At 44.6% G+C, this 22,065-nt stretch overlaps 1 protein-coding gene across 8 annotated transcripts in view; it reads left to right on the top strand.

Annotated features, from left to right (window-relative positions):
- Positions 1–1,364: 1,364 nt before the first annotated feature.
- TSC1 (TSC complex subunit 1) overlaps positions 1,365–22,065 on the top strand; it is a 52,292-nt gene continuing 31,591 nt past the window's right edge. For 3 of the 8 annotated variants that reach the window (XM_070799504.1, XM_019971063.2, XM_070799497.1), the window contains exons 1-4: positions 1,425–1,517; positions 10,149–10,211; positions 17,176–17,360; positions 21,494–21,597. In XM_070799504.1, the coding sequence (XP_070655605.1) occupies positions 17,255–17,360; positions 21,494–21,597 (210 nt within the window). In that variant the 5' untranslated portion in view covers positions 1,425–1,517; positions 10,149–10,211; positions 17,176–17,254. Of the gene's footprint in view, positions 1,518–10,148; positions 10,212–13,130; positions 13,302–17,175; positions 17,361–21,493; positions 21,598–22,065 lie in introns of all 8 variants that reach the window. The other 5 variants (XM_070799501.1, XM_070799500.1, XM_070799498.1 and 2 more) reach the window with 5 other exon arrangements.

Genomic DNA, 22,065 nt, shown 5'->3' with positions numbered 1-22,065 from the left:
TTTGAGCAACAACCTCTTGGCTTCCCCAGCTGTCTGCAGGCAGGGTTAGGCTGGTGGAATTCCCAAGTCAATGCCCACCTGCCCCATAAGCCAGGATGGTGATAAAGGCTGTGCACTGCTCAAGGGTCCCCAGAAGTGGGTGTGGGTGGCTAAGGGCCAAGATCCTGCATGGCTCTGCTCACATGGACTGTGGGCCCAGAGGAAAGGCTTTTTTCTAATGCTCTTGGGGCCTCTCTAACCCTACAGGCTAACAGCAGTCCTACCTGGGACCACGCTGGGCCTCCTGGAACCCTGGTCACTCTCACAGTAGGCCCCTTAAGCCATATGCTGCCTTGCCTTGTGACCCAAATGGTTCCCATGACAAAACTGGTTGTTTCCATAACTCACCCAGAGTTATGTCCCGGTGCTAGCTTCTTTTAGTTCTTTCCTTCCCAACTGCCTCTCCCATTTCTATTTCATAAAACCTACCTTTCCTTTAAGGCCTAGCTTGATGCGCACTCCTTCAGAAAGCCTTTCAGATACCTCAGACTGCGGCCTCTCTCACCCTGGTCCGGATCAGTCACAGCGCTCACCATAATCTGCCTTCGAGGACCATAATCTTGTGAGCATTTACCCTGCGTGGGTCACTGTGCTTAAACACCCTCCGTACTTTATGTCCCTGAATCCTCACTCCACTCGTGTTATTATGCCCATTTCACAGCGGAAGAAACTGAGGCTCAAAGGACTTCAAAACTTGTCCAGGTTTACACAGCAAGGGAGGGGGCAGGGCAAGGATTGAATGAAGGGGTTGGGCTTTGAAAGCAGCCAGCTCTGATTATGGTGGTTTTCCACAGATGTCGTGACCGGGTGTCTGAAATGCTAGCAATCTGAGGGGCAGAAGTCAGTGGGATTCTCCGCAAGCCCTTCGCCCACGGGGGTCCCATTGGCTCCTTGGGAAACAAGATGGAAGCTCTGCGGTCAGGCACAGGGAGACCCTCGGTTGGGGAGTATCCGGGTGTGCGAGGCTCGGGAATGCAGGAGGCGCCCCAACCACACCCAGCTCGGCCAACTTGTTTACGCCTCTTGCACAGCCCCTCCCGCCCGGCCCGGGTCACGTGACCGCCTCCCCGCCCCTAGCTCTCGCGTGGCTCCTCCCCGCCGCGCCGGCCCTTCTTTTTGCCTCCTTCGGAGTCACAAGATCTCTCTGCAGCTCCCCTTCGGAATCCTTCCGCCCGTCCCCGCCTCCCCGCCCCCCCACACCCCCTACCGTACAACTCCCCTTGGCTCTTTCTCGACCGGTTAGCACCACCAGTAATGAGCAGAACGGCCCCTTCTTTCGAAAGGGGCAGGCGGCCACGGTCGACGGTCGTCGGATTCGAGGTCGAGGCGAGGCGCGGGTGGGGATTCTTTTTCGTGGCGGAGGCTGCAGCGGCAGTGGACATTTCACGACGGGGGGGAGGTGCTGTACGTCCAAGATGGCGGCGCCCTGTAGGCTGGAGGAACTGTGAGGTAAACAGCTGAGGGGGAGGAGACGGTGGGTGAGTACGGGGGTGTCGCCCCTTCCTTTTCGCTGGGGTCTTCTCGGGACGGTCCCGGCACCATGACCCCAGTCTGGGAAGCCCTGTGGGGCTTGGGCAAGGGGCTCACTTGCCGGGGAAGGGACCCCGGGAAGGGGGGGTTCGGAGAGCTTTTCCCTCCCTCTTATTACTCGCTATCTCCGACGGGGCCTGACGGGTTTCTGGGGGAGGAGAGGCGGCCCCGGCCGGCACTTGGCCCCTCCTCGGCGGCGGAGGGGACCGCTGCACCCCCCCGGGCCGCGGTGTCGAGGGCAGGGGGTGAGGTGGGCCGCTTTGCCAGCCCCCTTGCTCGGTGGGGTGACAGGTTCCCGCGGGGTGCGGAGAGCCGAGGAGAGACCCTCCGCGGGAGAGGCAGGTCTGGATTGGGGGGTGGGGGCTGGTGCCAGGGCTTGATGAGAGGGGTCAGGGGTGGGGGAGGCGGGGAATGAATGGAGTCTGCCTGTGGGCATCGGGGACCTGCCCGGACTCGGTGTCTCCGCAGAAATTTGCAGGAGCGTGTGTGCCTCGCTCCAGGTGTGCTTCTGGGTGTTTAATTGATGGTGAAAGACAGTTACCTTCCAGCCGGCAGAGGTGATTCTTAAGAGACAGCTATTTGCAGAGCCACTCCTAGACGCTCATTCATTCATTTGAGGAACTGGAGGATGAAGAACCGGCAGTCAGAGAGCCCTTTGAGAATTAAAGCCCTTTCTTTGTGTCTCCTAGTACAGAGTTTTGCTTCTGGCGTTCTGGGTTTGGAGGGGTGGGGGTGGGGGCTTTGGAGGGGGCGCGGTCCTCCTGACACCAGCAGCTTGTTGACGGAGCACGCACTGTGGAAGGGCTCCGCAGTCGTCACCTCCTTTAGCCCTCGCGACAAAGGGGAGAGGCAGCCACCAGGAATCCCTCCCATTTCTCAGATGAAGAAACTGAGGCCCAGAGAGATGAGGGTACCGTGCCCCAAGGTCACACCTTTAGGATTCTGTGAGCCAGGATTGGACTGGATTCTGATTCCAAGACTGTGCTCCTGTCTTTGTTTGTACTTAACATGATTCTCGTTTATCTGTTAATAGATCAGATCTGACTTGTCATTCTTTCTGATCAGGTGATTAGAGTTAATCAGTTGGCCGGGGTTTGTGCATAAGTGCCTGTGTGTGTGTGCTTAATTTTGAAGAGGGGCCCACTTGCTCACATACTTTAGCTTTTGTTTGGGATGGCAGTGTTGTGACTATAAACACGGTAGTCTAAATTAGGCTGGAAAGTATTTGATGTTTTCATAAAACCAATGCGTTTACTGCAGAAAGAAGCCGTGCTAAAATCCTTGCCGGATTTTTTATAGAAAGCATAGAAATAGCACTTCACTTGACACAGCCTAAGCTGGTAAAAGTACTAAAATAGAATAATATTCTTCTGAGATACTTGGATTTATAATTTGGGGATCAACTTGGAGTCCTCTGAATTTGCACTTGTTGATGAAACGGGGCTGTAAATTTCGAGAAGCATTATAAAACCCAGCCTTGTGGGAGCCCTTGATTTACTGAGCAACCACCTGTGATTCTTAAGTTGAACATTCCCGAGTAAACCTGGAATATGCAAATGTGGAAACTGATTTAAGGTCGTATGGGGAAATGCAAACTTTAACGGTCGTGCATCAAGCAAATGAGGCGCCTCAGAAACAGTGAAACATCCTTTGCTATGGCCCTGGGGAGCTGCAGAATCTTCCTCTAACCACCGGGTGTAAACTTAAGGGGTGTTTATAGAAGATGTAAATGGAAAATATCGTCTTACTAAAGTTAATATCTTACGCCAAACACTCTTACATCAGGTGCATGAAAGGGCAAATGATGTAAGCTTTCTCTGCTTCATGCATTTCCTGGTGTCATAGACTTTGGTATGTTCCTAAATTCCTAGTTAGAGAGATTCCTAGGCAGCTACCCACATTCTTGTTTTCCGTTGAATTGGCGTGTCTCAAATCCTGTGACTCAGTTGTACTCTGCCTGATTGGATTCTTAAGAGGGAAGACATCCCAGTCTGCGGGTGTAACATGATGCCTTCTGTTCTCATTTGTGAAGTGAAACCAAACAGTCTTGACTGGGACAGATCAAATGTATTCCTGTCTGTAGAATAATGAAATCGCTGGAAACGAGAAATCTCTTATCAGTAGTGTCTTTCAAACCTTCACGCACAGGTAGTTTGCATATGTCGCTGAGGACACCCTGGGTATATATTTTGGAAGAAGTTATAGGTGATTCTGATGGCACCAGAGGTTGAGGACCAGTGGCTGAAGTTATCAGTTTGGCTATTTTTCTTTTAATTTATAATTCACTGCAGAGGCATGTCTTGAAATGGCTCCTAAGCTCTGGTGTGTGTAGTGGGGGTAAGTCAGGGGCTCTAAGGTACAGCTGACTTGATCTTCAGGCGTCTTTTCTTTTAAAGTGTGTTAAGGCGCAGGTGCCATTCTTTTCCGGGTCCTAGGGCCTTGGTGGACTAAAATTAACTTTTCCTGGAATTAATTAGGTATTCTTGACTGCAGATGAGCCACATACAGCAATACATCAACCATTTCAAGCTTTTCTAAAAGTCACATAGATTTCAAGTCCTTTGGGGGTTCAGGTAAACATTCTATGTTGATCGAATCAGGTGTTAAATGGCTTTATAATAACTAAGCAAACCAGCAACTTTTAGCTTGACCTGTTGAGTTTTTATCCTTTCCTATCACATTTTAGAAAAAGATATTCCTTGTAAGTGCCTAATATTATAAATCTCTTTGAGAGATTAGTTTTATTGGTAATAGTTTTGTTTATCAATTAAGTAGCTGCAAGCATGAAAGAAAAGTGTACTCAATAGCATTGAAACCTCTACCTTTAGCTTTTTGCTTTAAAAATAAATATTTATAAATGGCATATACTTAAACACTAAAATTTCCCCTCTCATTGTTTCATATAGTTTGTATATGAAAAAAACTATTTTTTTTCCATTGGTCTGAAGAAGGTTTCAGCCCATTTAAATTGGTCTAAAATTACCATCAACAATTTTAGATTATCCCTCTTCTGCTTTGCTTTTTTTAAAAAAATTATTTTTTTTATTGAAGGATAATTGCTTTACAGAATTTTGTTGTTTTCTGTCAAACTTCAACATGAATCAGCCATAGGTGTACATAAACCTGGTTTGCTTTTTAAGCCTGTAGTTCCTAAACGTTAGTAATTTAATGTCTAGTGTCTATTTTTGGGAGGGGGGAGAATGAAAAAAACAAAAACAAAAAAACGAAAACTTTCGTGTATATAAAACATATATAATCCCAGGACCTTGCTTATTTCTTCTTACTTCTCTTGCGTAGTACTAACTTTTTTTCTATACAGGGAAGCAGCAAAAGGTAACAACACTTTTAAAGGTTGAATGAATTCAGGTTGTCATCTAATGAGTAAAGTGCCTTAAAAACCTAGTTTTGATACAAACAAGACATGGTAGTTACTGGCCTAGAATTCACAGGTCACCTTCTAAAGGAAAGATGATGGCAGTAGAGCCCATGAAGTATCTGAGTGACAAGGGATAATTTTACTCTCCTGTTGGTGATGGAGGGCACACTGGGCCGCGGTGAGAAAGAACAGATGTCATGACCTTACTGTCTGCAGTGGTTAAGATCTGTGGTGCTCTGAGTACAGAGCACACAAGCACAGCTGAGAAACATGAAGTGTATCCATTTTAAACTACAGAATGACTTTATCAATGTTTCAAATATAAGTTAGTAAGTGTTGACTTCTAAGCCTTATGTACCTAGCAGTACATTTTGTGTAGTAGTAATATTGTTATAATAAAGTTTGTATTTATTGGCACAATGCCAAACAGTGTGCTAAAGTTTTTGACATTCCTGATCCTGTTAGCTCTTCCCGAAACCTTGCAGGGACATGATAGGGAGATGAGAAAGTGGAGGCTTCAGTAACTTATTCAGTGAGTTGAGCTAGGATTTGAACCCTGTTGGTTGACTCCAGAACCCACACATTTAATCTTTCACTTGATAAATGGTCTGAACTGCTGAGCTCATAACTAGTTGAAAGGTCAGTGGTTCTTAAGATTTGGAGGGCCTCAGTTCTCCTATGAGAGTTTGTGGGAAGCTGTGGACCAAATAGCCTTTTCTATCCCATCAGCTCCAACAAAATTCACACAGATAAGAAAATTTGAATAGGAACTTTACAGACCCAGCCTGAAGGCCAGTTGATCATTCCAAATAGTTTACTGCTCTTAAAAATTGAACTCGGGCTTTCAGAAACAAAAGCAACCCACAGATAGGAAAGGCCTAAGTCTTTTAAAGATGGACTATGTGCTGCTTGTACTATAAATCATTTTGTTAAAACTTTTATATTGAAAGGTTCTTTACACTTCACTGGGAAATCAACCTTAGGTGTCACATTAAAAGAAGTTATAAGTGGAGAACTCAGGTGTGTAACTTGCTAAATGCTTGTCAGGCTTAGCATTCAGTCCCTGTGTACCTTTATCACCTGGCAGAATTCCGTTCGGCTTTTTTCCAAGGTTTATCTACTATCTATTTTTTGTTTCCTTTTTAACCTCAAATGTATATATATGTGTGTGTGTATATATATATATATATTTAATATTTCTTGCCTTCCCCCTCCTTCCTAGACTAGTGGTTCAGTGGAACCACTAGTCTGGAAGACCCCACTTGCAGATTCAGAGGTCTCAGACCAGGCGTAAATCCCCAAGTGATGGGTGTTGCTGGTGTGAGGACCACCTTTGAAACCCACAGGTGTTAGTCCTAGACTATCAAAGCTTGTGCCCTTATTTCCTAGGAGTTTTCTATTTTAGTCCTTGAACTTGAAACCTAAAGAAAACTTACAGTTTGCTCAGATTTATTTAAGAGAAGCTCTGTATTTTGAAACATGACACTTGGTTTATTTTCTTGGTAAATAATTTTGTTCATGCTAATAGAAAGTTAAATCATAAGAAACATAGTTTATAGATGAGGTGGTGGTTGCTGTTGTTTTTAGTCACTGACTCAAGACCTACTGTTTGGAACCCTATGGACTGTAGCCTGCCGGGCTCCTTCTGTCCATGGGATTTCCCAGGCAAGAATACTGGAGTGGGTTGCCATTTCCTTCTCCAGGGGATCTTCCTGACCCAAGAATTGAACCTGCTTCTCCTGCATTGCAGGCAGATTCTTTACCGCTGAGCCACCAGGGAAGTGCCTTATATTATAGAAGACGTACACCTAACCAAAATCAGTGTCTCTCCCTGCAGACAAGATACTAGAGGATCCACCTATGAAATAGGTTATATGCTCCAGCAGATTGTCCTTTCGGGTCCCTGATGGCTAACATTCTGAATGGAGTACCTGGAGCTCCTCCTCTGTTTATACAACCTTGAGAGGGACCACACTGCTGAGACCATTTAAATCACACGTGACTGTACATGCTGCCAGGTTTTGCTCTCAGCTGTCTCACTTTCACACACTTGAGTGGTATTTCCCTCCGTGCAGAAGTAGGGAGGGGAGTTGGAGCTCGTGTCTTACCTTTTTTAGATGCATTTGTGCTGAAATCAACTTTATTCACTCGGTAGAATATTCCTGTAAGAAATCACCCAAGCGATACGGAGCCAGAGCCCGGCCTGAATGTATAAAGGTATACCACTGACGTCTTACTACTGTCCGTGCCATCGGTGTAGTTTCCTCTTCTGTCTGTGCTGCACTTGATGATGGCACAGTCCATCTGTGCCTCAACCTGTGTCTGACTTGTCTCTGAACTTTCTTAGATAAAACCTCAGCATAGAAAACAAGTCACAGTGAAAAGACGTCTGCCTACCTTCATTATACCTGTAGTTGTTTTTACATCATGGACAAGTTGTACAAAATTATCTTAGGCGATGTGATACATAGTTACATATTTTATGTGGATTGTGGTTCTGAAGAGTCCCAGGGGTGAGAAGGCCACAGACTTGATTTTCCAAAAGTCCGAATATTCAACTGATATTTTCAGATAAAATGCTTTCTAGAGGCATTTGGGTACCTGCCACGAGTGTTTCATAAAGGTGTATGCAGCTCTTAGCTCTCTCAGCTTGTAATGCAGATATGCTAGCACAGAGATGCGTGAAAAAATGTGTACAGGTCCTGCTGATGCCACCTCCACATGACCGGTCCAGCTGGAGTCCGTGTGTGGCCCTGTGTACATAGGCCATCTCTCTGTAAACACCTGAAGAATGAAATGAAGGTGAAATGTGAAAACAACTTGGCCTATGCTCCTCCTGCTTAATCTCAAAACACTGAAGCACGAGCTCTCATCTTCTTGCTGGAACCTGCCGTTTATTTTTATTCAGAGAGACGTCTTAGTTGCCCTTGTAGAAGGGCAGTTACCGTGTTGCTTTCAGGTGAGGACACCGCTTTGGGGTCAGACATCAAAGAGGAAGGGTCTAGGTCTGAGGGCATGTTTCCTTTTTAATTTGGCTTCTGACGGTAAGAACATGCATTGGCCCTGTTACGCTCTGACAGGTGTTTCCATCCGAACCCCTCAGGGGCACACATTTTTGAGGAGGGTCTTTCCATTCCTCACTTCTAAGCAGGAAGTTCACAGGTCACATGATTTTCCCTAGTAGTACCTCCATGGGGCAGGATTTAAATATAAGTGAACAAGTAAACACTTCCAAATATAAATAATGGCAGGCAGCCGTTGACTCGCCAACACTCACTACCATTACCGTCTTTTGGCATGGTGGTAAAGACGTAAATGTTAGTGTGGAGCATTGGACAAAAACCGTTCTCACTTTCTATGCCAGTTTCTTTATCTGTGACAGTGACCCTGGCTGGACAGGCTACGAGGTCACATCTGGTATTACATCCTAATTTTACCCTTGCCTTAGATGTTCCTCTTCAGGTAAAACATCCAACTGCGATTAATTGCAAGAGGAGTCTGCATGACTCACTGGACTCACAGCTGATTCTAACATTCTCAAGATTAGAGGCTCCAGGGTTTTGACTGCAGCCCTTCTGGTGGAGTGACTGTGGCTGGGCAAGCACTGCTGTCTGAATGGTTGCCTTGGCCTCCTCGGAAGGCCAGCCTCTGCCCAGCTGTGCACACACACTTGGAGTATGATGCCGAGGACCGCTCGTATTAAATGCCTAGAATGTGTTCCACAAGGAAAGATAATTACTCCATCATCTGAGCATGAAGTTTTAACTATGAGAGAGCTGCCCGACACACTAGTTCAACTTTGGCCAGGATCATATATTGAAGGGCTTGCTTCTAGGCTCTTCTCTGTTGAGTGTAATTAGGCCTATATTGTGTATGAGGTTCAGCTGCCAGGTCTGCGTCCCACCCTGGAATGGCTACCGAAGAAGCTGGTGAACTCTTTGTTGACTCACACGGGGTGTATTTGCCCACTGGGTGCCGGACGCTAAATAGGCCCTGGGTGTCCACCAGTGGGCCCAACAGGAGGTCCGAGTCCCCATGGAGCTCACAGTCTAATCAGGCTGTACTAAATGTAGTTTGAAGGATCCACATTTTAAAAAGCAAACTGTATATATATCATGTTAAACATGGATATTTAATATAATTTAGAAAGGAGAGCAGGAGAAGAAAACAGAAAAATGCTGGCTGTTCTCAAATATTTTATGTTTGTCATGCAGAGGGATTAGGTTAAGGTGGTGCTGTTTTGAAGGCCGAGTTCAGCTTTGTACCTTTATTTAAGAAATATTCTGACCTCTAGTCATTCTGTCAACAAGTCCCAGACTCTGTGGCAGCTGCAGGAGATACAGTGCTGAAGACGCTCCTGTCTCTCCTTGCCTGGAACTCCTGTGCTGGTGATAGGGACATGCTCAGTAACTCATTGCACTTATTTCATTGGGTCGTGGTCAGCGACACCAAGAAACAGGCTACAGAGAGCACGTGCTGCGCCTGACCTGGTCTGGGCGTGAGTGGAGGGAAGTGAAGGCTCTCTGAGGAAGCACTTGTTCAAGCAGAGAATTTGAGGGTGAAGACTGAGCTCGGGAGCGGGTAGAGGTCGGTGAAGTGGGGAGCACACAGGTCAGCTGAGAGAAGGTGAGGCTAGTGGGGCAGGGTCGCGGGGGCAGGGGGCTTATGGGGGACCAGGACGTGCTTCGTGCCCGGAGCTGTTCTTACTCCTGGGGCACCTTGGGTAGTTACTCTGCCACACGCAGCATTAGGAGGCAGGTGCCGTGCCTCTTCTCTCCGTACAGATGACAGGATCTAAGGTTAGACTTTAGAGACATGCAGTCAGCCAGCCAGAGTTGCACGGCTGCTCAGTGGCGGAGCCTGGGTTTTTTCCTACTCCGAGCTCTAATTCTAGAGCCTGTCCTACCCGTGCATTTACTGCCCACTCATTTATAGCTCTAAAAAAGACAGTTAGCAAAAGGTGGACTTTACAAGTTCAGCGCAATAGAAAGAATTTCCCGCAGCCAGCTGTTCAGAAATGTAGATGGGGAGAGGCCCGTGCACCCAGTGATTCCGAGTGTTCATTCCAGTGGAAACCAGGTGGCCACCTGTCAGGGATGGGGCGGAGTGGGAAGCCGGTGAACCCCGACCCCCCTCTGACGGCGTCCGGGATCTCACTGCAGCGTGAGATGGTGATTTACAGATATGTGTTTTTTCTCTCCAGTGACCATGAAAAACACCAGGTTGACAGCACAGAAAACTGAAGTACCAATTGTCCCCAGAACAGGTAAGGTGTAAACTCAGTGCAGCGGCTGTGGGGAAGGGAGGGGAGAATCATTTATCTTGTCTGTGGTTGCACTGGTGTGAAGAGGTTTCTTTGCATTCAGGGTGTAACGTATGATTTTAGCTATTTGCCAGTAACTGGACCGTCTGTGCCGTGAAGTAATTAGTCAAATTACTGGTAATTTATTAACGGCTTATTCAGTGCCAGGCATGGTGTTAAGTGCATTCTGTGGTTATTTGTTTCCCTCTTCACAGCCATACCTTTGGTGTGTCTTCATTTTGCAGATAAGGAATTGGGCTCTGAAATGTTATATAATTTTCCTAAGGTTGTATGGCTGGTACTTGCAACTCAAATCAGTTCTGTCTAACAGCAAAATTTGGTTTTAACCACTAAATAAAATTGAATCCTGCGTGTTTTGAGCAAGCCATTTAACTAGCACAGAGGTTCTCAACCCTGGCTGTGCCTTAAAAACCCACATGGGTCTATAAAACAAATCAGCTGTCCTGTGTGGACCCTGCCCCATAACCTGCTCTGGAGTGAGGCCTGGGCTTCAGGACTTCATAGCCTCTTCAGGTTATTCTAGTGTATGAGCTAGGCTGAGGACCCTGAGCTAATGAGTTAGCATTTACATCTTAACGTGGCTTTATCTGTTACTTGTCTTAATCAGTTTTCTGGGGATGAGATATATGCTATCGTGGTTTCTAAGAGCTGGAGGATATCCTTCCTAAATACAGGGATCTGGCATGTCTGTGGCTAGGAGTGTAGCCTGAGTGGTCCCTGAGCAAGATTTTGAGTTTGGAGGCAGGAGTGCGCAGCGCAACGCTGCAGCTTTCTGTCTGCAGGAAGGGCATAAGGAAGATGGGAAGGCATTTCGTCCGCTATCTTTGTACACAGACGGCTAGTGGGATTCATCTGATGCCTCCCTGGTTGCCCTTTGCTGTATTGTCACTGTCTGCCTCATCTTACCTCATAAGAATTACGAAATAAGGTTTTTTTTGCCTTAAAGCTTGCTGTCTGTTCACAGACAGGGTCTTAATACAGATTGTAGACTCAAAAGAAGGTGGAAGAAGCGTTATTCCCTCACGAGTACGGAAGACTTTCTGAGTTTGACTTTTCATTTTCAAAACAAAATTTTTTTAAATTTTTTATTTATTTATTTTTGGCTATACTGAATTTTCGTTGCTGGACGGGCTTTCTCTAGCTGTGGCGAGCAGGGATGTCTCATTGTGGCGGCTTCTCTTGTTGGGGAGCACAGACTCTAGAGTGCATGGGCTTCAGTAGTTGTGGCTCACAGGTTCATTTGCCCCGCGGCCTGTGGAATCTTCTGGACCAGGGGTCAAACCTGGGTCCCCTGCACTGGCAGGTGGATTCTTAACCTTGGGCTGGTGGTCCCAGGAAGTCCCATTTTCAAGCGTTTAATGGGCACTTCACCCTGTCCGTTGTTGGAAGGCCACTGAATATGTATTTGAACCCAGTGTCAGATGGTCCTGTTCATATCCTCGAGGCCCAAGCTGAATGTCACACATCAGAAACCTCAGATGGTATTAAATATTTTTCAGTATTGCACTTGTTTTGTGTTTCAGTAGTCATATTGTTAAAGTTTGAAATTTTAATGCAGGAAAAGTACTTGGTCAGCACCGTCAGCTGCTGGATTGCCCCTGTGTTAGCGGGTGTGTGATTCTAGAAAGATGTTCCTCTTCAGCTGCCGCTTTTAGTCCCATCACTAACCTTTGTGGACAAAGCAGAATGGAATTCAGGAGAGTTTCTGGTAAATTATGTTTTAGAAGGAACCTGTATCTGGGATTCATAACTTGGTCAAGCCTCAAGGATCCTTCACCTTAAAGCCACCTTAACAATTATTGACAACCTATGTCAGTCATCTTGAAAAGCTTTTTGTTTAAATTTTTAGCCCCCATAGACACAAAATACAAGACAAAAACTACAAGAACTTGTCTTCCTATAATGGTTTTGTAAAATCTGTTTTGAAATTTTTTGATTAGTGAGTATAAAATGTGTTTGAGTATTTCATTTTTTTCTTAACATTTTTTTTTCATATTCTTTATGTTTGACTTGAAGATGATTTATTGTGGATATTGTTGACTGTGGTTTGGGTTTTTAGGTAACAAGCTGGCATTTTATTTTTAATTCACCTTCACAAGACGTGTGGTGTTTCCAAATCTGACTTTTCTTGAAAGACTACAAATTAGGATTACAAATTAAATGAAGTTATTAAATGATTATTTTTTATAATAAATGTAAAACAATTCTGTACAGGTTAGAATTAAAATACACTTTAATTTCTGTTGTGTAGCCAAGTATTGTTAAAAGTTTTATAAACATTTGGCTCAAAGAATAATTACTGTTATTTGTAAAGCTATCTAGTGAACCTACCTTCTTGATACCCATTAATATATTTAACTGTTTGAAAGTCCTTAATTGTTTTCGAACATAAAAATCACATTAACTGAAGCTTTTATTTTTAATAATAATGATTAAATATTGTATTGATGGAACTTCAACTTATAAAACACAAAGCTTAGATGTTGCATCTAGAATATTTTCCCTTTGTTCTGCTGTTAACGGTAATCCTAACGCATGCCTGTCCACATTACAGACATTGTGTGGATTACATATGATGGTAACATTAACATATCCTTGCTGGTCACACGTACACAGTCAGGGATCCCAGAAATGCTGCTAAAGTGGGCGATTCACTGTTCAACTTTCAGTCCTACAGACCAATGCCACAGCCAGATTTGGGCCAAAAATAGAAACTAAAACCGAATTTGGTAAATCCCTGTTTTCCAAGCTTGTTGAGACCATGCTAAGTGTTCTGTTTGATCAAATCTGGTTACCAGTGTAGAGGTTAAGTTTGGTTTATTCAGAAGCAGTGACTTGGAACCCCCTGTTGCTTTGGATTAGGTGGTCTGGGGGCCTCTCCAAGATGGTGACATTTTGAGCAGAGAGTTGAAACCAAAAGCAGCACGAGGATCTGGGAGAAGAGCGCCCCAAGGACGGAGGCAGCAGCAAGTGCGGAGGCCTGGGCGGGGCGCTGTGTCCCTGAGCTTCAGAAACCGAGACTAGAGCTGGAAGGTGGGGTGCGGTGACGCAGGCCGGGGGGAGCGGGGTGCCTGGCAGCCGCAGGGGAGCCAACTCTTGTGAGCTTTGTGGGGAGCCGCTGGGTGATTTTACATGGGAGCAGTGGAGTCTGATTTCCCTGTTTCAGAGTGTCTTGGTGGTGGTGTTGGGGAGAGGAGTGATGGAGACTGCTGGTCCCTCGTCTTTCAGGGGACACGATGGGGGCTCGGACTGGGGTGAAGCAGAAGGGGAAGTCAGTGGGCTTGCCAGAGGATTAGATGTGAGCGTTGAAGAGTCAAGGATGTCACTTGGACGTCGGCTGTAGACTGATGGTTGTGCCTATTACTGAGGTCCAGGAGACTGGCAGAGGGACAGGTTTTGGGGTGGGGTCTGGGTGTTGAAAGTCATGACTCCCTAATATAAACAGCATCATTGATAGCACTGTACTGTGCCGTGTGGCCCCCGACAGTAGTCTTAAACTAAACAAAATGTTGCTCTGGTGTGTAGAATACAGAACTGTATGAACTCAGATACTGAACGCTCAGCTTCTCCTGTCTCCTGTCTCCTATGCTTGGTTACTTCCAGAACGGAAGCAAGACTTGCATGGCGAAAGCGGACGCCTGATGAGCCTGTGGTGCTAACCTCTCAGTGACTTTTCCTTTGTCTCCTCTAGGCTGTAAAGTGTGTTTAACACGTGCAGCTCACCCACTCCCACCGCATCCAGCTGGAGCTGGTCCCTTCCCTCCCTTGTGTACTCACTGAACCATGTCCATTTCCTGCTCATGTATGTCTAGTTCCTCATGGCACACGCTACGTCTTTCTTCCCTACTTAGCACCCTGCACTTAACCAAATATTTGAGTAAGTTTAAAAAAGAGAGATTCCGGTCATGGAACTAATTCCAAAGGCTTATGATTGAACTCCCGAGAGGGCTTTTAGAATGTCAAAAATCCTTGAACTTGAGGCACTTAAATGAAAAATCCCACAAAAAACCCATGATTTATATTTTTCCTGGGGATAAGAAAAATACGACTGAAAGGTAGAATTTTAGAACTGAGGAGACAAGCAACAAAAGCTTATTGCCAAAAAAATGTACGAGTGTATTTTAGACTAAAACATTATTTTTGCTTTCTATAAAGCACTTGGAAAGAGTAGCCTCCAGAAACCAGACTTTATATCTAAATTACAACCTGAAAAACAAGTGAGGTGGTCCGTGACGGTCAGCCCTGAGTTCCGCCGAGTTGACTGGATGGGCGCCATCTTTGTTTGGTTGCTCTGCTCCGGGCTGCCTGCATTTGCAGGAGCAGCTCCGACACGACTGTCTTCTGAGCGCACAGAAGACAGACTCAGGAGCCTCACTAGCCTGAGACAAGGCAAGTATCTGCTTTACTGGCACAAAACCAAACTTAGGGGAAAACACCTTTAAGAATCATTTGTGAGTTACCCGAAGTAGAAGTGAATGTGGGCATCAGCTAGATAAATGTGCTGTTAAAGTCATTTTGAAAGTGGTGACCCAAAGATTCTCACCAGTATTCGTAATGGTGACATGTGAGTACCACTCAGCAAGTGCTTATTTGTGCCAGGTACTGTGCTTAGGTTACCTCATTTAATCCTTTTGATGAACAATAAACCCTGACAGGTTGGTATTACCTTCACTTGTAAATTTAGTATAATCCAACTTATAATAAGACGAAATTTGTTTCTATTTTCAGCTTTCAAGTTTTACAGTGAAACCTTACTGGTTATGGTCTCACATTTCTGAGTCCTTTGAAATTACTACCTTTATGATTTATCTGTCGGATTTATACTTAAATAAATATAAACTTGTATTTGTATCATACAGCATGCTTTCTATATCGAGATTTGCTATCAAAAATTCATTTATATGTTTTAATTGATCTTTCTGGCTAATGAATTTCTGATTCACCAAGAGAAAAATCAGTGAATATCACCAGGTTGTAATTAAACAAGAGCATAGATAATAATAAGTTAATGCTCACTAGTTTCAGGGAGTCATTGCTACTTTAAATTTGGCATTCTAGTAGGAGGAGTTTAACTCTTCATTAGCAGAGTTTTTTCTTAGTGTAGTGTTTCTCAAGTGGAGCTTATTTACCCTTAAAAGAATTATTCTGGAGTGCTTATTAAAATGAAGATTCCTAAGTCCACAATTCAGTTCCAAAATGGGCCTAGAAAGTTAGATCTCAGGTGATTTTAATACACACTGAAGCCTGAGAACTGTCCTTTTTTAGGTATGTATCTTTATTTATGGATTAATATATAATTGGCTGTGCTGGGTCTTAGTTGCAGCATGCAGGATCTTTGGTTGTGGCATGTGGTGTCTGGTTCCCTGACCAGTGATTAAACCTGGGCCCCCTGCACTGGGAGCACAGAGTCTTAGTCACTGGACCGCCATTTCCAGAACTGTCGCTTTAGCTTACTCAAAGACAAGCAAATACGAATTAAGAGTGTATTTTAACGTGGCTGCAAGTGACGTAGATGGTTGTTGGTCTGAGAGCTGCGCCATCTAAGTTCTGCTTTCCTGTGGAGCCTTGGCAGAACTGTTTATCCTTTTTGAATATCTATGCTCTGATTTGTAAAATAAAGATAAGATCTGCCTGCCTTACAGTCACTGTGATGATCACAACCACGAGTTAGTTTAATGTCACGTGTACGGACTTAGGGCTTTGAGTGAAGTGCATTTGGGGTCAAATTTCAGTTCTCCCCGGTTTTGCCTCCTGCTAGCTTTGTGGAGAAGGCAATGGCACCCCACTCCAGTACTGTTGCCTGGAAAATCACATGGACGGAGGAACCTGGTAGGCTGCAGTCCATGGGGTCACTAAGAGTCAGATACGACTGAGCGACTTCACTTTCACTTTTCACTTGCATGCATTGGAGAAGAAAATGGCAACCCACTCCAATGTTCTTGCCTGGAGAATCCCAGGGACGGGGGAGCCTGGTGGGCTGCCGTCTATGGGATCGCACAGAGTCGGACATGACTGAAGCGACTTAGCTGCAGCAGCAGCTTTGTGACACTAAGCAAATAGCTTGATCTCTTTTCGTCTCCCTGTAAAATGGGGGATAAAAGAACCAGTCATACTGTAGTTATATATGGAGTATATTTGATGATGTTTGTGAAGGGTTTGCAGAGCCTAAGAAATGGTAGCTGTTTTTACACATATAGCTTTAAAAACCATAGTGGGGAGAAATGAATGGTTGTAAGTGTGTCTAGTGACACGTGGAGAGTGAGCTGGTTTTTTATATAAAGTGACTGCTCCACTGCCATGAAGGACTGAGTATTTGAAGGTGCAGGGTTTGCCCTGATGCCCCTGTTCATTCACACCCACTTCGCTGTAACCAGCAGCATTGGAGTGTGGGATCAGTGTCTGGAATGAGGGGCATAAACTGAAAACAGAGGAACCATCCTGGGTTGAAATCAGATTTCGAACTCATACACTTGTGACCTAACAGGCCATACTGTCTTCTAGACACTGTTGGGGTTATCAGGAAGATAGTATTCTTTCAGTTCTTCTGAAAATGGTTCATCTACTCTTTGATTTGAAATGATTGATTTGAAGCTTAAACCCAAGGTAGAATCAGCAGTAATTAATAACACTAATAAAACTTCGATTTAGTCCTGTTACTAAGTTGCTGGGATGATTCCAACTGGTGTCTTTTTTTTTTTTTAAATAATTAGGTTTCTCTTTGTTGCATTGCCTAGAACTCCTCTTTATAAATTTGTTAAGAACACTGTTATTTACACAGCTTAGCTTCTTTGATCAACAGTGTTGTGGACAAACACCGCTTTGAATACATGCTCGGGTTGTCTGGCAAGTAGGTTTTTGTGGGAAAAATGGGACCGTTTTATCACAGTGTTCCTCTTCTATTTTTCAGGCTGGTAGTGGCATCAATGAAGAACCTTCAAAGTCTTTAATGCACGTCCTGAACCAGCAGAGCACATTCGTGTCAGATAATGGCCCAGCAAGCCAATATTGGGGAGCTCCTCTCCATGCTGGACTCCCCTCTGCTGAGTGTGCGTGATGATGTAACAACTGTCTTTAAAGAGAATCTCAATTCTGGTAAGCCAGATCCTACCCTGGTTAGCTACTTCATCTTCTAAAGAGAGTCTTTAAAACCACCAGGAGAAAGCATACACAGGTGGATTTGTTCTGTATGTGTGTGAAGCTCTTGGTGATGGAACTATTCACAGGCTGTGTACTATACACGTGCTCAGTTGCTTAGTTGTATCCACTCTTTGCAACCCCGTGGACTGTAGCCTGCCAGAATTCCTCTGTCCATGGAGTTTCCCAGGCAAGAATACTGAAATGGGTGGCCATTTGCTACTCCAGGGGATCTTTCTGACCCAGGGATCGAGCTCGCGTCTCCTGCATTGGAAGGCAGATTTTTACCACAGAGCCACCTGGGAATCCCTTCACATAAACTCACAAACATAGAAGTAAGAATCCCATAAGGAGCCCCGCATGCCCAGCCTTTACTGTTTCAATGAACCCCCTGACTCCCCCCCACATAGGTATTTTAAAACAAATCCCAGACACATCGTTTCATCTGTAAATCATATGCCATTTTTAATATGAAACATACGTGTGTGCGTGCTCAGTTGTGTCTGACTCTGCGACCCCATGGACTGTAGCCCACCAGGCTCTTCTGTCCATGGAATTTTTCTAGACGGGGATACTGGAGTGGGTTGTCATTTCTTCCTCCAGGGGATCTTCCTGACCCAGGGATTGAACCTGCGTACCCTGTGTCTCCTGCGTTGGCAGGCAGACTCTTTACCACTGAGCCACCTAGAACCTCTTTTTAATCGTAGAAATATAAGTTTAAACAGTACCCTTTTTTTGCTTACCAGATTGGCAGAAATCAAATATTGGACATATAAATGTGTGTTGTTAGCAGGAGAATGAATACATGGGAGTTTACCCCTTTTGGAATATCTGTCATTAATTAACAGCACATGTCATTTGGTCCACTTACAAGAATCCATATTTCATTCACTTGAATGAAATGTAACAGAAACTTGGAAAAACCAAAGTATCCTTCAGGAGGTGGATGACCGAATTACCAGTAGAGCCGTGAGGAGAGCGAGGAGCTCGGTGCAGAGAAGGAAGCAGGTCATCGGTGCTGTTGTGGACGGTGTGGTGACAGCAGGAGGAAGGGAGACCCTCCCACAACCCCTCGTTGAGTGGAAAAGACACACGTGCACATAGACCGTGGCTGTATGGATGTGGGGGCTGCGTGTGGGCGATTCTCCCAGGATGCAAAGTTTTGAAAGGACATGCACCAAATCCAAGAATGTCTGTCTCTGCAGTGGCTTGTGAGACCAGCAGTGAGGAAAACCGTCACTTGTGTTTTATTCACTTTGATACAATCTGAGTTGTTAACAATAGGCGTGAATTATTTTTGTCACTAGAACAGTTTTAAAAAGGAGACAGTAGTTCATGTGCTCTTAAGGCTACTTTTCACAGATCCACAAAGTCAAAGACTTTAATGTAGTCAGTGAAGCAGTAGATGTTTTTCTGGAATTCTGTTGCTTTTTTTTATGACCCAGTGGATGTTGGCAATTTGGTCTCTGGTTCCTTTGCCTTTTCCAAATCCAGCTGAATATCAGGGAGTTCTCGGTTCGCGTATCGTGGAAGCCTGGCTTGGAGGATTTTGAGCGTTACTAACGTGTGCTGCTGCTGCTAAGTCACTTCTGGCGGCCCACCAGGCTCCCCTGTCCCTGGGATTGTCCAGGCAAGAACACTGGAGTGGGTTGCCATTTCCTTCTCCAGTGCACGAAAGTGAAAGTGAAGTCACTTAGTCGTGTCCAACTCTTAGCGATCCCATGGACTGCAGCCTAGCAGGCTCCTCCGTCCATGGGATTCTCCAGGCAAGAGTACTGGAGTGGGGTGCCATTGCCTTCTCCGTACTAACGTGTGAGACGCATGCAATTGTGTGGTAGTTTGAACATTCTTTGGCATTCCCTTTCTTTGAGATTGGAAGGAAAACTGACCTTTTCCAGTCCTGTGGCCACTGCCGAGTTTTCCAAATTTGCTGGCATATTGAGTGCAGCACTTTCACAGCATCATTTTTTAGGATTTGAAATAGCTGGAGTTCCATCACCTCCACTAGCTTCGTTTGTATTGATGCTTCCTAAGGCCCACTTGACTCCACACCTCCAGGATGTCTGGTTCTAAGTGAGTGATGACACCATCGTGGTTATCGGGGTCATTAAGATCTTTTCTATATAGTTCTTCTGTGTATTCCTGCCACCTCTTCTTAATATCTTCTGCTTCTGTTAGGTCCATACTGTTTCTGTCCTTTATTGTGCCCATCTTTGCATGAAATGTTCCCTTGGTATCTCTAATTTTCTTGAAGAGATCTCTAGTCTTTCCCATTCTATTGTTTTCCTCTATTTCTTTGCATTGATCACTGAGGAAGGCTTTCTTATCCCTCCTTGCTGTTCTTTGGAACTCTGCATTCAAATGGGTATATCTATCCTTTTCTCTTTTGCCTTTCACTTCTTTTCTTTTCATAGCTATTTGGAAGGCCTCCTGAGACAACCATTTTGCCTTTTTGCATTTCTTCTTCTTGGGGTTCGTTTTGATCACTGCCTCCTTTACATTGTTACGAACCTCCGTCCATAATTCTTCAGGCACTCTATCAGATCTAATCTCTTGAATCTATTTCTCACTTCCACTGTATAATCGTAAGGGATTTGATTTAGGTCATACCTGAATGGTCTAGTGGTTTTCCCTACTTTCTTCCATTTAAGTCTGAATTTTGCAGTAAGGCGTTTATGATCTGAGCCACAGTCAGCTCCCAGTCTTGTTTTTGCTGACTGTGTAGAGCTTCTCCATCTTTGGCTGCAAAGAATATAATCAGTCTGATTTTGGTGTTGGCCATCTGGTGACGTTTATGTGTAGAGTTGTCTCTTGTGTTGTTGGAAGAGGGTGTTTGCTGTGACCAGTTTGTTCTCTTGTCAAAACTCTGTTAGCTTTTGCCCTGCTTCATTTTGTACTCCAATGCCAAACGTGCCTGTTACTCCAGGTATCTCTTGACTTTCTGCTTTTGCGTTCCAGTCCCCTATCATGAAAAGGACATCTTTTTTGGGTGTTAGTTCTAGAAGGTCTTGTAGGTCTTCATAGAACCGTTCAACTTCAGCTTTGGCATTAGTGGTTGGGATGTAGACTTGAATTACTGTGATATTGAGTGGTTTACCTTGGAAACGAACAGAGATCATTCTGTCATTTTTGAAACTGCATCCAAATACTGCATTTTGGACTCTTGTTGACTGTGATGGTTACTCCATTTCTTCTAAGGGATTCTTGCCCACGGTAGTAGATATAATGGTCATTTGAATTAAATTCACCCATTCTGGTCCATTTTAGTTCACTGATTCCCATCACTTCGCAAATAGGTGGGGAAATATTGGAAACAATGACAGACTTTATTTTCTTGGGCTCCAAAATCACTGCAGATGGTGACTGCAGCCATGAAATTAAAAGACCCTTGCTCTTTGGAAGAAAAGCTATGACAAACCTACACAGCATATTGAAAAGCAAAGACATTACTTTACCAGCAAATGTCCGTCTAGTCAAAGCTATGATTTTTCCAGTAGTCATGTATGGATGTGAGAATTGGACCATAAAGAAAGCTGAGCACTGAAGAATTGATGCTTTTGAACTGTGGTGCTGGAGGAGATTCTTGAGAGTCTCAATCCTAAAGAAAATCAGTTCTGAATATTCATTGGAAGGACTGATGCTGAAGCTGAAGTTCAATACTTTGGCCACTTAATGTGAAGAATTGGAAAGACCTTGATGCTGGGAAAGATTGAAGGCAGGAGGAGAATGGGACGACAGAGGATGAGATGGTTGGATGGCATCACCAACTCAATGGACATGAGTTTGAGCAAGCTCAGGGTGTTGGTGATGGACAGGGAAGCCTGGCACGCTGCAGTCCATGGGGTCGCAATGAGTCAGACATGACTGAGCAACTGAACTGAACTATGGCTACTTAAGCATATAAACTTGATATTATCCTGTTGTTAAACCTAAATTCATTTTAGAAAACAGAAATACAATCCTTCATGTAACTTTGGGTAGTGTACAAAGAAACATTCTGTGGATTTTGTTACTGACGACAATTAACATTTGAGGTAAGTTTAGAATGTTAGAGGAAATAACTATTATAAACAGTCCTTTTCTTTCTTTAGACCGTGGTCCTATGCTTGTGAACACCCTGGTGGATTATTATCTGGAAACCAACTCTCAGCCTGTATTGCACATCCTGACTACCTTGCAAGAGCCCCATGATAAGGTACCTGCTGAGTGGTAGAGATGTGATACACTTTCTCCGAGGGCCGTGACTGCATCTCTGTAGCCCCAGCGCCTGGTGTGTTTATAGCTTACTGCTTCCGCTTCCGTGTGCCAGTGATGACACTGCTCCCAGATTGTAGCTACACATACAAATAGTCGTCAGGACTTTTGTTTCCTGAAAAGGTTTCAAAATACAACATATTTCAGAGGCCTTCAAAGATCTTGCTCTCAGAAGAAATCCTGTCATCCTAAGCTGTAATTGTATAGTGACGATGATCCATAAGGTACCCATCTGTAAACACTTTTAGACTTTTAATCCATATGGCAAAAGCTGTAAATGTGGGTACCTCATGGGGCTAATTGCCTAGTGCTCTTTCCAGGCACCAGGCACTTGGAAGGCTCCTTTATGTTTTGTTTTTGCTTTTATTTTTGTTGATGGTAAATAGCTAACAAAGCCTTGCAGTTGCAC

Source organism: Bos indicus, chromosome 11 (genome assembly GCF_029378745.1).
Source record: "Bos indicus isolate NIAB-ARS_2022 breed Sahiwal x Tharparkar chromosome 11, NIAB-ARS_B.indTharparkar_mat_pri_1.0, whole genome shotgun sequence".
Lineage (NCBI taxonomy): Eukaryota > Metazoa > Chordata > Mammalia > Artiodactyla > Bovidae > Bos > Bos indicus.
Note: the sequence above shows the minus strand (reverse complement) of the source record. Positions and strands in the feature narration are given on the sequence as shown.